Below are 21,556 nucleotides of genomic sequence, written 5' to 3'. Positions count from 1 at the left end.
AATGGGCACCAGAGAGCACATATATCCTAACTGGTTTTTATAGATAACGGCTCAGGATGGATATGGCAATGTGTGACAGAAATTGATCTTCCACTGGGTGTATTTATTGAACACTCCACACCACATCACCACATCAAAATTATATTGGCCATGCACTGAACAAAAGTGAGAGCAGCGGATTTGATCTACGGCTGGGATCGGAAACACGGCCCAGAAAGAACTCTGAGCGTTAATAAAACAGTCCTGCAATTAAAAATCATGGGGTTGAAGACGCCCTTGATAATTAAGAGTACCCTTTATTTATTTTCTCAACCTGTTCACATTAAACTTGTTGGTTTGTCACAGGTTTGCTCATGGATGCTGGCTGTGCTCCCCCGAGGGACTCTGCAGGTAGTTTGTTGGAGTGTCTCCAAATCCCTTCGGGCAAAAAAGAAAAAAGGGGGGACAGTTTTCCATTAGAAAATAACCAAGCATGCAGCCCGAAGCAAAAAACGTTGGCACCATGCGGCCAGCAGTAAACAACCATGCCAATACATCCCGCTGTGTCAGACGATGGATGGATGAATGAATGGTTTGGTACAAATCAATTGTTATTGCTAATACACAAGGCAAATTAATAATTTCATTGTTACATGAGACTGATGCCATGAGACATAGATATCAGTCCAGATCAATACCATGCCAATGCAATGAGCTTATGAGTAATTTTGAAACCTTTCTGTTCTCTGAAACATCTGTCTAAAGATGTCTGTATCGGTATATATGTGTGCCCCAATAATACAGAATATACGTTTGTTTTATCTTTATGTTTTTTATTCTTATTTCATGTCCCTTATGAACTCCATATGTTAATTACTTTTGTTTTGCATGTGCTACTATTCTGTTTACCTGATTTCTCTCTAAACCCGTTGTTTTTCAATAAAGATAGAGAGAGAGATGAGAATGAAAAAAAAAAATATTTGTAAATCTGGCATAACTTTTGGAAAATCTACAGCAAAAAAGGACCAACAATTTTATGTAAATCACTTTTTTTCTTTTGAAAATGTTTGAATGACACTAAACAATAATAAAACAAAAAAGTCAGAAAAGGCACATGTGGAATTTAAAAACCCATGCAAGCATGAAACACATCCAAAATAAAACGGTCAACTGAACACTTTTGAATTAACTCCCGATGCTGTTCCCTTCTGAAAATGAACACTTTGGAAAGTGAACCATAAAAGTGGTACAAAATAAGCAACCGTTCGCTGGGAATCTTAAAATGCTTTCCACAAATACAATCACAAGGTTTTTTGCTTTCAAACGACGTTCAGTTTTTCTTGACTAAATCTGCATTAAACTATGACAAGAAATAACTGGCAAAATGAATGACGACACCAAACTTGTGACTACACAGTGCCGACCACATTCGGTAGTATCAGTATAGATTTGTTCAGCCTGTTCACTGCAAACTTTAAACATTGCACCTGCATGTGACTTTATTTCTACTTCTGTTATTTAAACATGTAGAAGCAACCCTTCCCCACAGCAATTCATATGGCTGACTCAGACTCATAATCCATCAAATATTCATTAAGCTATATGAAAAATAGGTTGTCAGAGCTCAGTTGAGGATATCATTTAGGTCTTTGAGTCTTTCATGGAAAGAGTAACAGAACCGGTGCCAATTTCTCCTCTATACTCCCACTGAGGCTTTTCTTCTGTAGCAGCATTAGAGCCACAGAGCACTCTGCTAAACATAGGCGGCTGAAGACTTCACAGGACTTGGGTTGGTCCCATGCGGTGACCTTCAGCCAGCTGCTGATGGAAATCTAACCAAGCATCACACCCAATTTGAGACTCCAGAGTAAACAAACAGGAGTGCTCTTCAAAGGTGCAGACAGGAGGAGGGGAGTCTTATCTGTAGCTCTGTTCACCTGGTACATGGGAAAAGCACAGGACTGGCATGGAACAGACACAAGCTCACATAAGAACATGTTAATTCGGAAGAGGAAAATGTTTCTCAGTAAAGATGTAATAAACTTAATTTGATGATATAATAAACAAGAACACATGTTTTACAAAACAAATGAAATGTCTGTCATGTTGCAATTGTAGACATGAAAGGTGAAATTGTATGCCTTAATTTAGGGCTGGGCAATATGGCCAAAAGTGTAATCATGATATGTTTTTTTTATATTGATCCATGTCAATAATTATTACGATATATATTTAACAATTTAAAATGTACAGTTTTAAGAGTATTCTCCTTAGGACAGAACCTGAAAACAAACCAGAAGGTTAATTATGGTTTATGAAATACATTTATTTATTGTCAGATACTAGATGACAAACATTCAACAGAACCAACCAACCAAATGCTAAACACTGAATAAATAAAATGATCTGCGTACAGCTGAGGAACTGATGTTTGGCAGAGTGTACTTGGCATCCATGACTGTCATTATCTTCTTGCTTCCCTGTTTTTAAACTGTGCTTATAGACATCATATCTTTAGTGGTACAGTATGTAATTGCGCTTGTTATGTCGTTGTATCGCTTTGGTTTCTTCTCATATGGGGCAATGGCTGAAAAAGCAGCGGCAGTTGTTGGTTGTCGAAGTGAAGTTTGACTAATAGAAGCAGTGAGGCTGGTTTGTTGGCTCCCTGCGGGGAGGCTGACGCTAGCATGACAAATGTTATCGTGAAAATGATGGAGATCGCTTTATCTCCCAGCCCTACCTTAATTATACAGTTGCACCCAAATATGGCCAATTGGAGCAATGTTTAATTGTAAATGTGCATCATTCTTCAGTCAAAATCTGACTGAGGTGTGTATCAGGAGTAAGCTTACTGTGTGTTTGTGGATAATTTGGAAAGACACATTTCGTTTCCTGAAGCAAATTTAACATTTTTCTTAAACATTTTGTCAGATCAAAAGTTTGTTAGTCAGAGATACTGTTGTTTGATTGGGTCTGGTGCCTGGCTCATGAACTGAGTTAATCATCTGTCTCTGAATTATATGACTTCACTGCGGCAATCCTAAATAACTGCGTGGTTGTCACAAATATTGGTTATAAATGGACTTGTTTAGCCTTAGTTTTTCTAATTAAGTCTATCAGAGTGTGGGGTATTCATTCAATGACCGAACTGTAAAATGTACAAAACCGACAAACAACAACTTTATAATCAAACAATCATTCACTGATCCATACAAAACACAAACTAAACTACTGTACAGTAACAAAACACTAAACAAAAAACAAAGAGGGTCAGGGTTTGGACCAGGTAGAGGTAAATTGAGCTGCGGTCAGCAACACAACAGAAGTCTGAGTAGAGGAACCTTAAAACAGACTTCATCATTCAAACCTTAGAGTAACCGAGAAGAAACTGGGAAATCTGAGTCTGACGATGTGAGGTTGGTGACAATTTATTGATATAGGTAAGTGCTCTATCCTGCAATAAACTGTCTTGCCAATTGGTCTTCTTTGATGTCCTCGAGATGATGTCCTGGTGTGTTTGGAGGCATTTTGTGACTCTCAGTGGGGTGTCCTGAGGATGAATGCTGATTGCTGACTAGAGATGGAGGGGAATTGCATTTTACTTCATAAACCTAACAACTGAGGAGAGATGAAACGGACAAAAGAGAACCAGAGTTTCTGGTGAGTGCTGAGCTTAGTCAGAGCCTCGACTGAATTCATACACACAGACACACACACGCTCTGCGCATGCCATTGCTTGCAAGCTTACGTCTGATGTACAGTATAGCAAAGTATTCTGGCTGTTTGGGGTGAGGAAATACTCAAGCGAGGAATGCGAGGCTAAAATAGCATCATGTTCAAGTCTAAACACACCATATGTCTACAGTTAGTACAGAAAATGATACAAAGATTTGTTTTCTACTCTTTTGTCTTGTAATAAATTCTTAGAATCCTGCTAGATTATTATCATCGCATAATTTTAATTTTAGCTCCTGAGAAAACAGCATAGACAGTTAGAGCTTTTTTTTAATACATTAATACAAAAATCCCAGTAGGAGAGCCGTTTAGCTCAGTTGGTAGAGCGCGCGTCCCATGTGCCGAGGCTCTGCAGCGGACCTGGGTTCGACTCCCGGCCCAGGTCCCTTTGCTGCGTGTCACTCCCCCTCTCTCTCCCCCTGTTTCCTGTCATATCTTCAGCTGTACTATCATTAAAGCCATAAAAGGCCTAAAAAAAAAAATTGATATGAAATAATTGATTCAGATAACCATCAAAATCTCACCAACTGTTCAGAATCTGTCCAGCAGATTTTAGCCAAATTGTTTTTCAGCTTTCTTCTAATATCCCCTAAAAAAAAAAAAAGCTTTGTTGAATTTCGTTGGCAAAGGTATTTCTGTTTACCTGATGTATACTTAAATAGTACAAATATATGTTTAGATATTTCAATGAGGTTGAGACTGAGGCTGAGACAGGCCACCTGGATATTTTTCCAACTTAATTCAATGTTAATTGGCAATACCAGGTTTGAGTATTAATCATTGTGCTTTTAATTTACCCCTCTTTAAACAAGCTAGGGTTGTGTCCTCTGTACTCAGCTGTCCTCTAAATCACTCCCCTCAGTCAAGTGCATGGGCTTAATATCCTGCCCTGTCAATAGCAGCAAGAGGAGGGAGACTTTATGTTCCTTAGGTCTCATGACAGGCACTCTGAAATGCCTGCCTTAGGGCAGGAGCCCAAACTCATTCTGCACTGGCTGGCCAGGACAGTCTTGAATGGTTTTGGCTTTAGTGCCGGACTGTTACACTGTAATTGAGAGAGCTATACCTGACTTACCTCAATGATCTTATTTGTCAATTTCCCAAGGTTCCTCAGCTTTTTCTTACCGAATGAACTGAAAAAGTTTCTACACCAGGCTACAATACACAATGTTTTAACTGTTGTTGCAGCACAAAGTGTGCAGCTTTGGCAATCGAGACTGGTTCATGCCATTGTGGAAGGCACTGACAAATGACCTCTTTTGCTATGGGTGAAGACTTCTTGGCGTGATTTTGTTGAAGTGCTCAGTCTGTTCCTGAATTTTCTCTCAACTCTGCTCACAGGTGATGTTTTGAGACTGAATTGTGACATATTAAAGAAGAAAATACCAAAACTAACAATAAATGGATCCTATTTACAAGTATGTATTGTTTATATATGATTTAAAAGATTTTCATCTGTAGTTGGTCCCAGTAGCCTTCAGAATGTCCGAAAGTGTTACGACTTTTCTTTAGTACTTGGAGTCAAACTTAATAGTTTTCATATATAAATACTTTTAGAAATAGGAGTCACAGCCTAAAGACAGAATCCATGTATTCCAAAAAAAAGTCACAATTACCAACATGATATAATTAGAATTCCCACAGATACAATGCCACTACAAATTTGAAGGTAATTTCACTCTGTTTAGTCCCCATAGACTTCGCCTGTAACAAGATGGCGCATTTTAGGACTTTTGGGCGTGCAGTAAAGGACAATAATAGGCGACGTCAGATGACCTCCGTCGTAATGGTAACGATGATGAACACGTGGATAAAGTTGTGATAAGGTCACAGTTTGGTTTAATTTTTTCATCAAAATAAGGTTAGGTTTAGGTTTTAAGTTAGATTAAGAACAAGATCATAGCGTTTGTTAAAAAGAAGTACCCTAGTTATGTAAACTTAAACTTATGTAACTTACATAACAAAAGTTAAGTATGTAACCTACAGTATATGATGTAAATTATGTTAAGTTTCGTATGCATAAGTCAGCACAATAGATGTCAGAAGAGACTAAATGGCATGAAGAGATGAGCAAAAAGCAACAAACCTGACATGGAAACACTGCTCATATGTCATTTGGTAAGATCAGAAGACAGATTTTTACCACGTAATAGTGCTTTGGGTGAGTCTGATGATGTATCAAGTAAGTCATTTGTCAGATGCCAACACAAGCAGTTTTAGAAGTTTTCAGGCAGTCAGTGTAGGATACAGTCACTTGGTTGCTAATGGTTTGAGCCCTGGCTTAAACCAACAGGGATGATGGAAATTCTCCCTTTTGGCTGTGCCACAGCAGGGTGTGGAGTTATCAGGCTTTGCCCCCCTCAAGCCTACGGAGCTGCACCACAGGCCAGTGGTCCCTCTACATCCGAGTCCTAGCTATGATCACGTATGATCTAATGATTTGAACTGGCATTCTGCTTCTGCTAAAGACTCAGTTTTTTTCCTGCTGCCCTTTTGCAAGGAGCTGCTCCCGTAGGGGTAAATAGGCTTTCCGTGCTTGGTCCACATCCCAGCAAATGTCAGTGCACAGATATGGAAGTCTTCGTCATATCGCTATTCTGTGCCCTCACCACTTAACCATTGCTAACCCCTCAAAAAAGAATTGGTAGACTTTTAATTACTTTTTAGAGAGACAAGATAGAGCCTAATGAAACTTTCAAACACATTCCTTTCACCGCTGACATCTCCCCCAGTCTAACATTATCAGTAACACCATCCGTCTGTATGAACATATTAAAACCACATTGTTTTAATGAAAATGAGAAGTGGCAGTTTGGTGGGTAATCTGTTTTAGGTATTGATTCATGCCAAGACTCTTCCACAGTAATAAGGTCATGATTGCTGTGTTTTCTTCTTTGTCTTTTCTACCTGTTTATTTAGCACAGAGAGCAATTTTTATTTTTTTTCCTGAAGACATTATTAGATATGGGATGAGATGGGTTTTGGAAAATAAATTAGGAATAGCTGATTAAATCACTTGCCATCAGATGTTTTTTAGGCAGTGCTTAATGGTAAAGCGAAGTATTCAAGGAATTTTATGTTTGACAGAACAAATTAAGTTCAAGCACTACGTGTCTGGGATGTGATTAAAAAGTAATCACTAGCATGATGCATAGACATGAATTCATACATTAATTAATCAATTGATTTAGAAATGCGAACACATAGATTAATAAATCAGAAGTCTACTATGCCTAACTGGCATGATTAGCATGTATGCAAATCGCATATGTGTTACTGCCACACATTGAAAATGTAATTCCAACGCGATGTTGCACATCTGCTTTCGAACATCCCATCACTTTTTGGCTGTGTGTGTTAAGATGAAGGTGATGGCAGGTTCCTTTTGTGTTTGTAATTGTTGGCTTGCAGTACATTTGGAGAAGGCGCTGTTCTTTGTGCTCTCCGTTGGCTCCACGTCACAGACCCATGATAGAGCCGAGCACCCTGAGGGTTTCACATTGTGTATTGTTAACCCCTCAAAAATGATGTACGTGCATAAACATAAGCAGTAACATTTCTCTGTGTGCGTGTGTCTGTGTTTAATATCTCTGAGCTGACATGTGCCTTCTATGTTATGACAGATGCTATGTTACTGGTGGCAGACAGACTGGAGGGACCCTTCAACATTGAAGCAGTCATAGACCCAGTTGACATCAAGATCTCTGAGGCCATCATGACCATGCAGGACAACAGCATGCAAGTGTCAGCCAAGGTACTGTACTCTGAATTATATTTGTTTACCATTGTTCATGGCATACATAAAAAAGGGGGTGTGCAATCTGCAGATTTTAAATTGTGAAACCAATCTTGAAGGTGAGAGCAATCTATATTCAAGCCGCAGAGATCGCCGTATGTAATGACCTCTTACTTCTGTTTACAAACTTCACATCACATCATTGAACCAGCAGATCTCTGGATACATGAGCAAACCAATAGACTAATATAGTCAATAGGTGTAATGCTAATGGGACAAATTACTTTAAAATTGCTTCTCTTAGGTGACCTCAGTAAACCAGCATGAGCTTTATAACTAGCAGCAAGAGGTAGGAAGTGCTTGTGCCAACAAAAGAATATGTTGAATGCAATATTGTGTTTTAATGGTGCAATTGGAGAAATTTATAAGCTACTTCAAGTCTGGTTATGGGGCATAAATAAGTTTGTATTATTTTCTTTAGTGTAAAACAGCAGATAACATAAAAAAGATTGCATGTCCCAAGAAAAGGAAATGCTTTGTTCTTATCATTGCAATTTTTTATCCATCTGAATGTCATGACGTGGGTGAAAATCACTGTGTATGATTAAATATAAACACAGTCTTGCGCCTGATGCAGTTAATGTAAGCTGAAGCACTGAGTTTGTGTTCCGCTGTCACAGTCCTACCATGGCAACATCATGCCTGTTTACCCTGGTTACAGACAATTAAAGTGATGACAGTGAAAGACAAAAATTTACACACATAGGTAAGAATTAAAATTTACAGCTCCCTACTCTAATCTACAGTAGTAGAATACAATATATGAAATAACGCAGCAGCAGTAACATATATCCAAACGCATCATATGTAAGAGCAGAGCTCTGAACATTGTTGTGGCACTTTGAGTACTTTTACTTTTTTGTCGTGCAGTATTGCTACTGTTGCCTCAGTGAAAGTTCTGAATACTTCTTCCAACTGTAAATCAAAGTTTTAAGGAGTCTTAACTGAACCATACCTGAGATGCAGGGCAGGGACTCTTGGCTTCTCATTTCTCTCCAAAATACAATTGGCAAACCATTTAGTTATATATTACATTGATTTTTTTATTTTTATTTTTTAAAGAAACAGTTTAACCCACATAAGACAGAGCTTATTTATATATTATACTGTGGCCCCTTTAGAAGTCGACCTGCGATCGGTCTCAATTTTAAGATTTGAAGCAGCACATTCTGGATATCATCACCCACAGGATTGTTTTTCACTGTCTCTCTGTCAGAAGGCAGGTTTATCAGTTCAACTTTGTATTCTGATCCTTTGTTGTATTCTAGCTCCATGCCAGAGTCACACAGGTCAGTGTGAATGAGATGTCACCTTTTTTTCCATGTCAACGGTTGGGAAATTTTTCAACTTTACCAATTGTCTATGCACTTGACGCTTCACACGCTTTTTCTTGGCTGACAGATTGCTCTGAGATTACAATCTCTCCCCACATTCACATTTTACCTATATGATGTCCTTCCACAATCACCATGCTTTGCAGAATATGTCAGGCCTCATCACATTGGACCTTCAATCCCACTGCATGGGCCTGTTGAAAATCATTTAGCCTGTGAGATGTACAGGATAGTAGAATTGTAATCATGGTGAAGAATTGATAAATATTAGAGGAAAGACAGCCTCTTGTCTTGACAGCCATGTGGCACATTAGAGTGCTCCATCACATACTGAGCCAGGGGCCAGCAGACAGGCCACAGAGGAATGCTAATGAGCTGTGCTGTTCCGATGTGTGTTGTCTGGGCCCTGAGAGCCTGTAAAGACCAAGCCATCTGAAAACAATCCATTCTCTCAATGAACCTGGAGTATACATTGATTCATGGAAGGTTTGATTGATGATAGTTCTGCACTCCTATTTTTTCGTAAGCAACAAAACTTTATTTTTTTTTTATTTTCAGGAAAGTTGAATTAAATTGCCAGGTTTTTTTGTGTAAGAAATAGTTTCTGTGTATCACTTCTACTAAATATGTCATACATACTACATTAAATACATAAATACATTAAATCTGTATTTTATTCTGAGCTACAGTTTTAATGGTTGTAATTGTCGGTCAGACAATGACATAGGTGTATTAGACATAAGAAGAAATTATATTTGCCTCACTAGAAACAAATATCTCCATAGGATCACTTGGTATTGTCCTTTAAACCACTTTTATAAACCCACCTTTTCATAAAAGTAGCTCAGTTTACACTCTTGTGTTATGTTTTTTTGACTTTTAGTTCATGTTTAAGTCACTGCCAAAAAGGTTTGATCGAGATATCCTGGTCTTACGTATGAACTTTTTGTTCCATTTTGAAGGCTCTGTGTCCGATTGTAACAATGGCTTCCAATTGCCTGTGAGTAACAACATATCAAGTGTTGATATGTTTTTTGCCACCGATATGACACTGTAAATGGAGGCTCGGACAGCATTGGTTCCAGGCTGGCCGTAAATGGTTTTCTATCTCAAATCACAAACCTGAATTGCTGCTGCGAGCAAATTGACACAGGCTTGTCAGTGGTGTTTGTAAACCTACAACTTTTTTGTGATCAAAATGGATGTGTATTCTACAAAGGAACAGACTAACATGCAGTCCTGACTCAGTGCAGAGTTCATGCAGCTTTGGACTGCTGATAACTTGTTATCTAACTGTTTGGCATGGCGATGAGAAGCTCACATCTCATAATAATTAGATATTGTGTTAATGTTGCAAAACCGGGCAATTTCCCCAAGATACTGTGAATGCTAAACATATTTTAGACACCGGCTGGTCTGTATCCTCTTTCAGTCCCCCCTTGTGCTTTCTCCCCTCTCTGTGGTAACTGTATCTCCCTCTGTTGATTTTAGGTTTTTCAAGGGTGTGGCCAGCCAAAGCCGTCAGGAATAGGAAGGTCAGCACGTGGCATTTCAGATGTGTTCAGCACACGTTTCAGACCCTACGCCCCTGAAGAGAGGCCGACCACAGCCGCTGGAACAAGCCTGGAAAGACTGGTATGTACGAGGCAAGATGGAGGTGCTGTACTGTAAACTGCGACTGGAAAATATATAAATAAATGAATGAATGTTAAAGGGAAAATAACATGAATCAATGTATGGAGGCAAATTTTGTTTGTCATTATTAATATTAAATGGAACACGGAATAATGAGAATGTGATCAGAATTATATAAAGTAGGTATTTGAATATGTTTCTAAGGTCCCTAAAGAGAAAACAGTAGAGAGAAAAAAATCTTAGGTCAAATAATTTGTATGAGAAACAAATATATTCCTAGGTCACCCTGAGAGCACAGACCTCCGCCAAGGCCAACAGTCCATTTTCCTCTGATATGCGAATCTGAAAGCCCAGCCGCAAGTCTGGTCATATTTTCAGAACTATAAAAATTCTGTCAAAATATGTGTGTAGTTTGAGTCAAGTCAAGTCAAATGTCTTTCTAGAGCACACTGAACAAAACATGAGTTGACCAAAGGGCTTCACAAACAACACAAAAGGCAATAAGGTCAACAGAACAGACAACAAGTGATAATGCAAAAACCCAATTGAAGATAATTCCTGTGTAATGAAAGACCATTAAGAAGTGGCAGTTAAACTCTGATCACTTTGTCACTATTGCACTGAATTTACTTGATTTAAATATTAGAGAATTTAGTATTAGACGCTATCTTGCAATCATCTGCCCTTTGCTTCAGGCCTGCTCCGGAAATGAATTTTTGTAATCCTGTTGACAAACTAACTAACCAAACTGAAAATACGACGAAACTTCTAGTTATTGGGCTTTTACTTTGAAGCCTAGATAAAGCTAAAGCAGCAGAGTGAGAGTAGAGTGAGAATAGATCGAGACAGAGAAAAAGGAAGTTGAACTCTTGCTTTCTCACTCTGCATTTTAACAGCTCGACTTATTTTCAGAACTGCACAGACAAGTACTGAGAATTTCTAAAATATTATTGGTGGAGGCGTACTGAGCTTAAGACCATACTTTACCAGGGCTCAAAGGCCAGTAAAAAGTAGAGACCGTCAAAGTTTCCAGGAAAAATCATTGTAAAACCATATTCATGTGATCCATACAGACCCTGGCGTATTCTGTCTTCCACCTCGCTGCTCTTAGAGTATAAAATAATTCAGTTTCTTGCACACTCGGTGCCAGGGGTTGCAGAAAGCAGACATAGACTCCTTGGACGTGTTGTTTACCATATACTTTGGCTCAAGGAATCACCAAAAAGTTTCACCAAAGAGTTTCTACTGCTCTTACAATAAATCCTGAAGAGGCTAAAACAGATTTAGAAATTCACCCACCAAACTTCAAGATGATGACAAGCCTGAGACAATAATTAAGACTATAAAATGATCCATCGCACTTCCTCATGGTGCTGACACACAATGTGTAGGATGTGCTGTCTGTGTCGGGCTCCAGTGTATAGTTACACAGAGGCCCTCAAGTTCACAAGTTATTAAATGACACCCACAGCTCTGATCTACAAGTAGCCTAAATCTCTGCATCATTTCCCCTTTTTGCTGTTATTGCTGTGATTGATATCACATTGTATATATGTGTATATACATATATATATATATATATATGTGTGTGTGTATATACAGTACATATAGTACATTGATCCATATTTCCACATCAGGCTGCATTATTGTCATGTGGCTGTCAAAAGAAGGACTGGTAGTTAAAGAAAGAGTCAAGAGTTGCATCCTAATAATGAAACAAAAACTAAATCATAGATTTTTCCCTTTAACAAGTGTTAGTCCACTGAAAGCCATAAAAACCACTATGGCATGTTAGGCCAATGTGTTCTTTGGCCAATCAATTTAACAAACGGTTCTGTAATCCTCTGTCAAACTGGGAAATCTACTTTCTAAATACATTATTTTTATTTTTAAATAAATGGTGACAACCGTCTGCTGTATAAATTGATTGACAGGAGAGAGGGATTAAAAACTGTGTGAGTGTTCTTTTTTTATCTTCATTAGCGGTCAGCACTCCTGTGTGTAGCTACAATTGTTGAACTTATTAAGGGCAAATTCAAGAATTCTTTTAACCTAGGCTATTTAATGTAATGTTTTTTTGTTTGTTTGGGTTTTTTTTTTTGGTGTTTAAATAATTCTGGCAGGCACAACATGGCTGCAGTGGCTGCAATGAAATCCCTTGGGGCATATGCAGCTGTCAAAGTTACATCTACTTAAAGTGCTTGTTTTTGCAACTGACATGCTGTCAGATGATAGTGTCTGATGATATCATAGAAACTATTCCTACAGAATTTTGTCGAAAATTACTTAAGCAGTTGGCCATGGCTTTAGAAAGGTAACACCTCTTTGTGAGTTTTCAGAGCAAGACTTTTCCTTGAGCAAGACTAATATTTAAAAGGATCTTATTATTTAACAAAAAGGTCTTTCTCCACATGAATCGTTTCTGTAATGTCATAAACAAGAATAACAATCTCAGCTGGTCAGTGGCAAAAACAGTAACTATGTCAGTCTGTGTTGCCCCAAACGATTACATTGCAGTCATTTCAGCTGTGTTATGGCTCATTGCTGAGGCGATCTGCCAGACACTGAATCACACACCGAAAGATGTAAATTCAAGACTCAGGTTAAAAAACTGGAATTACCCCTTTAAGTGTATTACAATGGTTGTGTGAAAAAGTTGGAAAAATCTGACCAAACCCTGCTCACTGCCTCATGAAATACACATCCAAAGATGTGAAGGGAAAATATACCAAAAGGCAGCAGCACATTTAGAGAAATTCCACAAGTTTCCTTATCTTTAATAATTCATTTGTACATGCTCTCAGGCCAACCTCTTGTAAAAGAAAAATTACCCTCAGAAAAGTGAGTTGGGTTGCTCAGGGTAAGACTTCCAACTCACTTGAAATAAGTCCGTGCTGGACACCGAAGCCTCAAGTGACTATGTATATTTAGCCAAGCTGAGTTTAAATGAAATAATAGCTGTTATCAGACCACTTCAGACTAAGTTTCTGTGTCACGCTGCTGTTGTATGCAGGTTCCCATCTTTGCATTGATCACATTTGATGGCAGCAGATTTGAAACTGATGTCAAAGTGTAAAATTCATTGTGAGTAAAGTGGTTTGAGGTACTGAATCTCACAGTGAGATGAGGCTGGTGGATGGAATATTACAGCAGCACCATTTATCATTTAACGTTTTGCTTCACTAACAAAAAGACATTATTTGCTTCTGTTCTTTCTCTCTCTCTCCCTCTCTCTCTCTCTCTGTCTCTCTATTTCTCCAATGTCCAATTAAATCCCTTTCTTCTTCATTTCTCTACTGCTCCCAGAGGGTTGTGTGGAGGACAATGCAACACAGTGTAAGCCTTTCATTCCTCCTCTTTCACCAAGTCATCTGTCTTGTGGTGTTTTAATCAACCTGCCCATATAGCTCCACTTCCCTACATTATTCAAAGTTCTTATTGATTGCTTGTTTGTGACATGTCTGTTTATTTACTTTGGTGGGATTATTTGGATTTAGTTTTTCTCATCTGAAACTGAACTGGGCTCCTGAGGTCGATATTTAAAACAGTCTCTCTTCTTTTTTGTCGAGAATAATTTAAACGGACGGTTCAGCGGTTCGAGCTGTTATTGCCTAACATAAAGAAGGTTGGGAGTTTGAATCAACTCCTGGCTGAATTTAGTATTTTCCCTTTGGGTTTCCTTCAGGTTTCTGTAATCATTCAAAGACTTGAAGCACACATTAATTAGAGACTTAATTGTGAATAACAAATGATAGAATGTTGACTCTGTTATGACAATGACGGGTTAGGGTTAGTGCCACAGTGTTTCTTTGCCTTTTACCAAGTGCATGTTGTGATAAACTTTGGCCTTGGGTTGAGCCTGAAGAGCATGCTCTCTTGTTTTTTTCTTGATGTTGTGCATGAATGTCTTAGATTCTTTGAATATAACTGATCATCATCCAAAAGGAATATCGGAAATATTTTGTTGGCAAGTTGTTGTTTGTGATCATTGTAATCATGTTTTGAATCATTTTTAATGGTCCTGAATATATCTGCAGGGCTTGAAGCCCTCCAGCACGGTGTTGGAAGTCCGGCGTAGCAATATTTTTTTGAAGTGTTTTTTTTGTTGTTGTTTTTTTAATCATGTTGCCACCGCAACATGATTAAAAAAAAAAAAACTGTAACCAGTCGTTTAAAGTGATAGTCCCAACTACCAATGGTACTCAAGGTAACCAAGGAGTTCAAGCCAATCAGAGCAGAGTAGGGCGGGCCTTAAGTCTTCAGGCACCTTGGACAACGTAGCCAGAGCGACTGATGTAACATTAGCCCAGAGGCAGCCCTGCACACTTTTCAGTCAGACAAACTAATGCAACTGCCACAGTTGTTAGATTTCATCAATGAGACCAACATTAATCTCCTAAAAAGAATTTAACCAGCCAGCAGTAAACCTCTAAAAGCGTGCGGATAAGTTACCTGGCTCGTTTTCTCCCCCTGGATGACGACGGAGGTTGGCCCTGGGCGATCAGATCAGTAGACCGGCGCTGCTGCCGCTGTGACAGCCGTTGCCCTGGTCCCCGGTCGCAGCTCCCACAGACTCTGCACTGGATTAAACTGTGACTTTCTCGCATGAAAAAATATTAAAACTGTAACGTGTTAACAGCGCTAAAGCCAAAATTAACACAGCTTTTAGCAGCTTTACTGCTATCGTGTCGATTGCCACGAACTGGCTGTGTGTGTTTTGAACGTTGTTTCAAACTATAATGTGGGTTTAATTGAACATCTTTGATGCTTAAATATATATTGCCGCTTAATATAGGCCCATTGCTTTACTCTTTTTATTTTATGTATGCCATTTTTACTGTAGGGCAGGCTAATCTTCAATTTGGAGTGACAAATAAAACCTTGAAGCAAAAAAATTTCCTTTTGTTGGAGAGCTGATATTGATGTACATACAGTAATTCAGTAACAGTTGTAAATCTACCTTTGTACGGTTTATTTTTAATATTTTACCGTTCAAAAGCAAGCTCACTACTGTCCGTCCCATAGAAGAACATGTCAGCGGCAGCCTAGTTTGGAACTATCGGGAGCTGATCTGATCTCATGTTAAAAGGATAGTTAAACATTTTGGCAAATTCGTCCATTGCCATTATGGCAATGGGCGAATTTGCCAAAATGTCAATGCAAGAATGTTTGCAAGAATGATGCTCATATTTCATTATTAAAAACTTTGAAATTGTTATTCCAACTTCTTGACGTGATACGTGATTGATACTCTCAAAGTGCACCAGATTAATTCATTTAGATTGCAAATGGGTTCAGAATTTTCTTCCCCCGGAGCCCAGACACCCAGGCATTTTTTTCAATCTGCTGATATTTTAATATCCAGTGATTACTCAAATATTGAGGGAATAATTGTTAGTTTAAACTAAGTGAGTTTACAGTAAAAGCAATAAAAACAATGATATTCTTCAACACAGGGGGGGGCATACTCCCCAGTGCATAAAACATTTTCAGGCACAGGATTTTTTCCTGCTTCAAGCCCTGTATCTGGAAATGCAGTATACTCTTTATCAGTGCCAGTGAAAATTCTTCACAGCAAGCTTGTGTGAGCTGGAGATACTGTTTGACTGCGGGGATAGCAGGATTCTTTCCTGTTCTAAATACCTTATATTCTGTTAATTGAACAGGGTTCAGCATAGAAACATGATTGTTTAAACACAGTGGAAATCCTATTAGAACAGCGGTGCCCAATACGTTGATTGCGATCGACCAGTAGATCGCAATGGTAGTGCAAGGAGAGACACAATCGCATGACATTCCAATTTTTTTTTTTTTTTTAAATTAAGTGGCAGGAAAATGAAAAAATGAATGAAAAAATCTCCGAAAGGCCAAGTCGAATCTGACAGAGGTACAGGACGGCCAGTCTGAGATCTCTTCTTGTACAGGTCACGCGTCACGGTTCACCATGCATGCGCAAACGCGCTAGCTACTGCAAAACACAAAGCGAGCTAAGTGACCTTGTTAGTGGCTTCAATTGATATCAACAAAAGAAGGGTTATTAAAAAATTAGTGTGGCAGCTGAACCAAGTAAAAAACATAAAACATACTACTCCATTCAGAATGGAGGGAGGGCTTTTTGGGGGCTTTTATCGAAGTGCGTTTGTCTGATTTGTCAAACTACCATCACTATTCCGTAGAACGGCAATGTTGAGAGGCATTTTCGAACTGAAAGAGAAAGGTGAGGGAACTAAAATCACAGTTAATCGGACAACAGTCGTTTTTCACACAGTGGAATTCACAAGCAAAGGCCGCCGGTGAAGCATCATTACTGGTGAGTCACTCTATCATTAAGCATAAGAAGTCCTTCCAAGAGGTAGAGATGATAAAAGAGGCCTTCGTTGAAGCAGCTGACTCCTTGTTTCAGGATTTTAAAAACAAACCAGAAATATTATCCTCAATCAAAGCTCTTCAGCTATCAAGAAGTACAGTTACACAGCGCTGTGAAGTAATGGCCGAGGATTTGACAAAGCAGCTTCGGAGAGACATTGCAGACTGCGATACAGCCCAGTTGTGCATATGGGATGGTGTTTACAGATATGACTGAAAAAGAAGAGCTATTAACATTACTGCCCATGAAAGAACGCACGTGGGGAGAGTTTATTTTTCAGTCATTCCAAAACTTTATTGAGAAAACCCAGCTCCCGGTGTATAAATTGTGTGCAATATTGATGGCTTTTATTTGTTACATACACAACTACACATGTACAACTTGGTATAGCAGCATGCTCCTACTACAGCAGTACTGCATACACATGGTGATAACAGTAATATTTATCTGATTCTGCAGTCTACAAACCTTGGACACAGGTTTGTCCTCCTTAAAGGATGTTTGTCCTTCAAACCTGTGTCCTTTGCTCAATTCATACCCACAATCTGCATGTAATTAGTGCCTTATTGGCCAAAGGAGCAGCAAATTACATGATTAGTGACGGAGACCAGCCTCCACATACGCTTTGTGAGTGAAGGAAAGGTCAAAAGTTGCAGCTCAGCGGCAGGATTTGTCTGAGATGATCTAGTTTGATTGACAACATCAAATGGCTTCAGGGATAGCAGCGAGGAGCGAAAGGGTCTCGTAACAATTAAAGAATGATTTCCACTGAGGTTCATGAATGGCCGTAAAACTGTCAGTCATCATTACTCCTCATATATTTAGTCAAGAGTATTTTGTTCTTTTAAAAAAACCTTTGTGTAACATTTCAGTCTTGTTCTGTTTCTGGGTGATTAATGTTTATGCTTCTAACATCGCAGTCTCTCATCTGCATCTCAGATGAGAACTGAAATAAATACAAGTGCTTCGACGCTGTCTAACCCTCTTCCTTCTCCGGCTCACTGCTGAATGTTATAAAGATGAAAGTGCTCTGTTTTGATATAGTCTAGTAGCTGATTTATGTGAGATGTTTGTTTGTTTAATGTTGACAAAACTTACTGTAAATCAGATGGTGGCACTGGTTTAAACTTTAAAGCTTTTGCGGCGCATAGAAAACAACCTTTTCTCGTTTCTTAAGTGCTATTCCTTTATCGTTAACTTGCTCTGTCAGTGATTCTTAATCTAAGTGACTCTACTTACCTATTCTCCCATACAACTGAATCCTAATTTTATTTGTGATGCTGTATAATGTATATTAATGGTATGACCATACAGTGTTTACAATGAAATCTATCTTTGTGTGACGCTGATTCATCACTGAGACTGAATGACCTTCTCCCTCTAATTCAAGGGAAACTGACCATTTTTTTCATGTAGGTGATTGTTTTCTTGCCTACTGACTTGTTTAAATAATCAAAATAAAATAGCTGGCAGCCAACAGATGGCATAATTAATGTCAGCTACACACCCTCTGCTAAATCTGTTAATATAAAATTACTGAACCAGAAACGGGCTGTGGCATTTACAGTATGGTGTCTGATTATATTCAATTTTTAGCCATACCAGCTGCATTGCATTGCCAATCTGTTAGTGCACCACCTTGGTTACGCCATGAAACTTTGTTCAGACATTTTACAAAGCCAAATGTCTTTATTGATCCCATCACATGACTATCACCACTAAGCTGACATTTGTGGTTTTAATGAGATGTCTAGACGCCTGGATGATCCACTTTTCTCTTAATCTTGAGCAGTCATCAGCCAGATACCTGCAAAACTTTGGCTTAAGTTCTAACAAACATTCCCATGCTAACATGGTAGGCGAAGATGCCTTACAGCTTGTTAGCTGATTTTGGCAATATTAGCCCAAAGTGCTTCTTTGCCAAAGTTAGTGTTGACAAAAGACAAAGCGTTACACACTGAACTGACAACACAACATGTTGACTTCTTCTTTGGGTTGTAATGGCAAACAAACTAAAGTCTCTCTGTTATTCCTGGTACTCTTAATTAATAACTAAACAGTTGCATATTTTCAATGATGTCTTTCCTGGCAGACTCTCTTATATGAATTAGTATTGTTATTGATTCCCTTCTGTCTTCATCATACCTGTCGCTATCTATCATGACATTTAAACATCAAGTTTTCGGTTAATAAATGTACTTTAGAAAAGTTTGGAGGTAAAAGTACTTTAACAATAATTCTTTAGTAAAGAAACATGTTGATTCATCTCCAAAATTGTTTGTGGAGATGGTGACCAGATGGTGGTGGATAAAGTTAGTAGCTCTGTGCGGTTTTGTTTGACGAAGAAGGCAGTTGTGACAATGTTTTGTCAATCATTTGTCATTTTATCAAATAAGATATAGAATTTCAATATCAAGTATTCTATAAAAGTGTGCAATTCCAGCATCATGACATTCGTTAGTACACCCTTGAAGGTTTGTTAGTGTGGCTGTTGACTCTTACCCTTGTTCTACTCAAAAATAATCATTTAAAAAAACACTTAAAAAATTAAATGCAAATGATGAAAACATTTACTTCCTTATACATATTAACCATCAAAATAAGATGCTCTGTCCAGAAGATGAAATGTTACTTGACTGGAAGTAACCAAACTCTTCCTTCTGTTCATCAGAGAATGAAAATGAAAACATATAAAATGATACTGGAGCCTAACCCAACTAAGTGTTCCACATTCACTTATTTATATTCTGAGATTGTTGAGAAGAAGTCCATACCTGAGTGTGCAACAACATATATATTCCACAGTCATTTGCAAGTGATAAGCAGATGTCTGATGACACATTTCTGACTGAAACGACATTGTTCTTCGTCAGCTTAAACTAACACTGCTGACAGGACATTACTGTCAATTTATCCATTACACAAAGAAAAAATGTGATGGATTTCCTTAGGGGATTCCATTATTGATTTATTTGACTGGTTTCTAAATATTTTGAGCCTCTCTAATGGGTTGTTTGTTGTTGAACACTGCTGAAATGGGGATTCAGTTGGAAGGAAAGTAAATCAGTCATTAGCAGTGGCCAGGCCTCTCTTCACGCTCCATTAGACTCTTCAGCACAGTGCCAGGGCCAGGAAACGATCTGGCACCAACTGTTTTTCTCAAGAAATAAAAACTGTTAAATTAATGATCTGTGTTTTAGTTCTTCAATCAATCACAGTTATGTTCAGTGTTGAAAGGCATCACATATCTTCACTTTAAGTTAAAGTATTTAGTTTGCTTTTGTTAGTGTGGCCACAGTATAGTGAGAGGACGAAAGGGGTTTTATGGAGATTTAAGAGAACACGCTGTGAATTTGAATCCATGGAAAGAAACCCAGAGCTGAACATTCTTTAGCGTCTGAATGGGAGAAGAAAACACTATTCCCAAATGAAAGTTTATTCCTGCCAGAGTAATCAGTCACTGGGAAATCACTCCGCCGCGTGCAACGGCAGACATAACTGCCAATTATGAGCGATTGGTAACATGGCCAAATTGGTGAAATTCATGAATCATGCCATAAAATGGATTTGGTTACAGCTCTAATTAAATTCTGGCATGTATTTTTCTATTTGATAGCCACGGTTTCTGTGCAGATCAGCAGGCACAAAGAAAGAACAAGCATTAAGACAAGTTAATCGCATTGGAATGCTAATTTAGTACCAGGCATGCTGAGCTAATGTTTAAGCAGCAGCTCTAGTCCTGGAGTGTGTGAGCTCTATTGAGGTTTCAGTATTACACTGTGCTAGCAAAGATCTGTGTATTCTTTGTCTAGTCCGAACACTATTTTTAAATAAAATGATTATGGCCCTTGGCCAATTTATGAGTAGCTACAGGTTAAACCTGAGAACTTGATATTAAAATCTATGATTAAGGTTATGAATTGTGCTTCAGTTTGTGTCACTAGACATTAAACTATATAAATTAATTCCAAATCAATCAAATGTTGATCTTTGCTCTATATATTGTATGTGTCTGCACACCGCAACCATACTATGACTGTAAGTGTTTCAAACACCAACATGAATATGCAAGGGATTGCTTGAGATAGCAGTTAAGTTACCAGAATATAATGGTGGCAGTTAAAGTTTCTACAAACAGCTGTTATGTTTAAAGTTGTATGTGACATACAGACCACATTGACATTTAAACAATATATGTCATATCACCTACACCACTTTTATAAAGTGAGGTTGAGGGGATGATGGATTTACAAGGCAAGGTTGCCAAGCCATTGACTGTAGTTTGAGACTGCATTTCAATATTTTTAAGTTTGAGACAACTGGATATTCTTAAAGTGAAACTCTCGCCAAAATGCAACTTAGGCTTTTTTTGTGAATGTATGTGAGTCAAACCTTTGTGTAAAAGCATAATTACGACGAAAGAGCCACTTTTAAGATTTACCCTATTTTCGATTTCGGTGTCAAACTAATTTTCAATGGACGTGCTTGGGGCAAATTAGCGATAGCATCAAAATCGCTATTTTTAAAACATATGCTAAAGTGAGTTGTCCAAAAACTTTCTTTTTTAATAAACTCTGTGTACACAAACAATGTTCTCAATGCTCATGTTCATGTGTAGAGACCCTGGTGATACTACGAGCAAAGTGTCATGCTGTGTCGAGCCTTCTTAGTGTTTTTAAAATAGCGATATTGATGCTATCGCTAATTTGC

General features: G+C 38.3%; 1 protein-coding gene across 2 annotated transcripts in view; it reads left to right on the top strand.

The window, feature by feature from the left end:
• gpc6a (glypican 6a) overlaps nucleotides 1–21,556 on the top strand; it is a 179,905-nt gene that overhangs the window by 114,873 nt on the left and 43,476 nt on the right. Inside the window, exons 5-7 of one of the 2 annotated variants that reach the window (XM_030414719.1) lie at nucleotides 7,338–7,468; nucleotides 10,336–10,479; nucleotides 13,786–13,815. In XM_030414719.1, coding sequence (XP_030270579.1) covers nucleotides 7,338–7,468; nucleotides 10,336–10,479; nucleotides 13,786–13,815 — 305 coding nt within the window. The remainder of the gene's footprint in view (nucleotides 1–7,337; nucleotides 7,469–10,335; nucleotides 10,480–13,785; nucleotides 13,816–21,556) is intronic. The other variant, XM_030414720.1, reaches the window with a different exon arrangement.

The sequence above is a fragment of the Sparus aurata genome, chromosome 4 (genome assembly GCF_900880675.1).
Source record: "Sparus aurata chromosome 4, fSpaAur1.1, whole genome shotgun sequence".
NCBI lineage: Eukaryota > Metazoa > Chordata > Actinopteri > Spariformes > Sparidae > Sparus > Sparus aurata.
The sequence above is the reverse complement of the archived record's forward strand: the minus strand, read 5'-3'. Positions and strand labels throughout refer to the sequence as shown.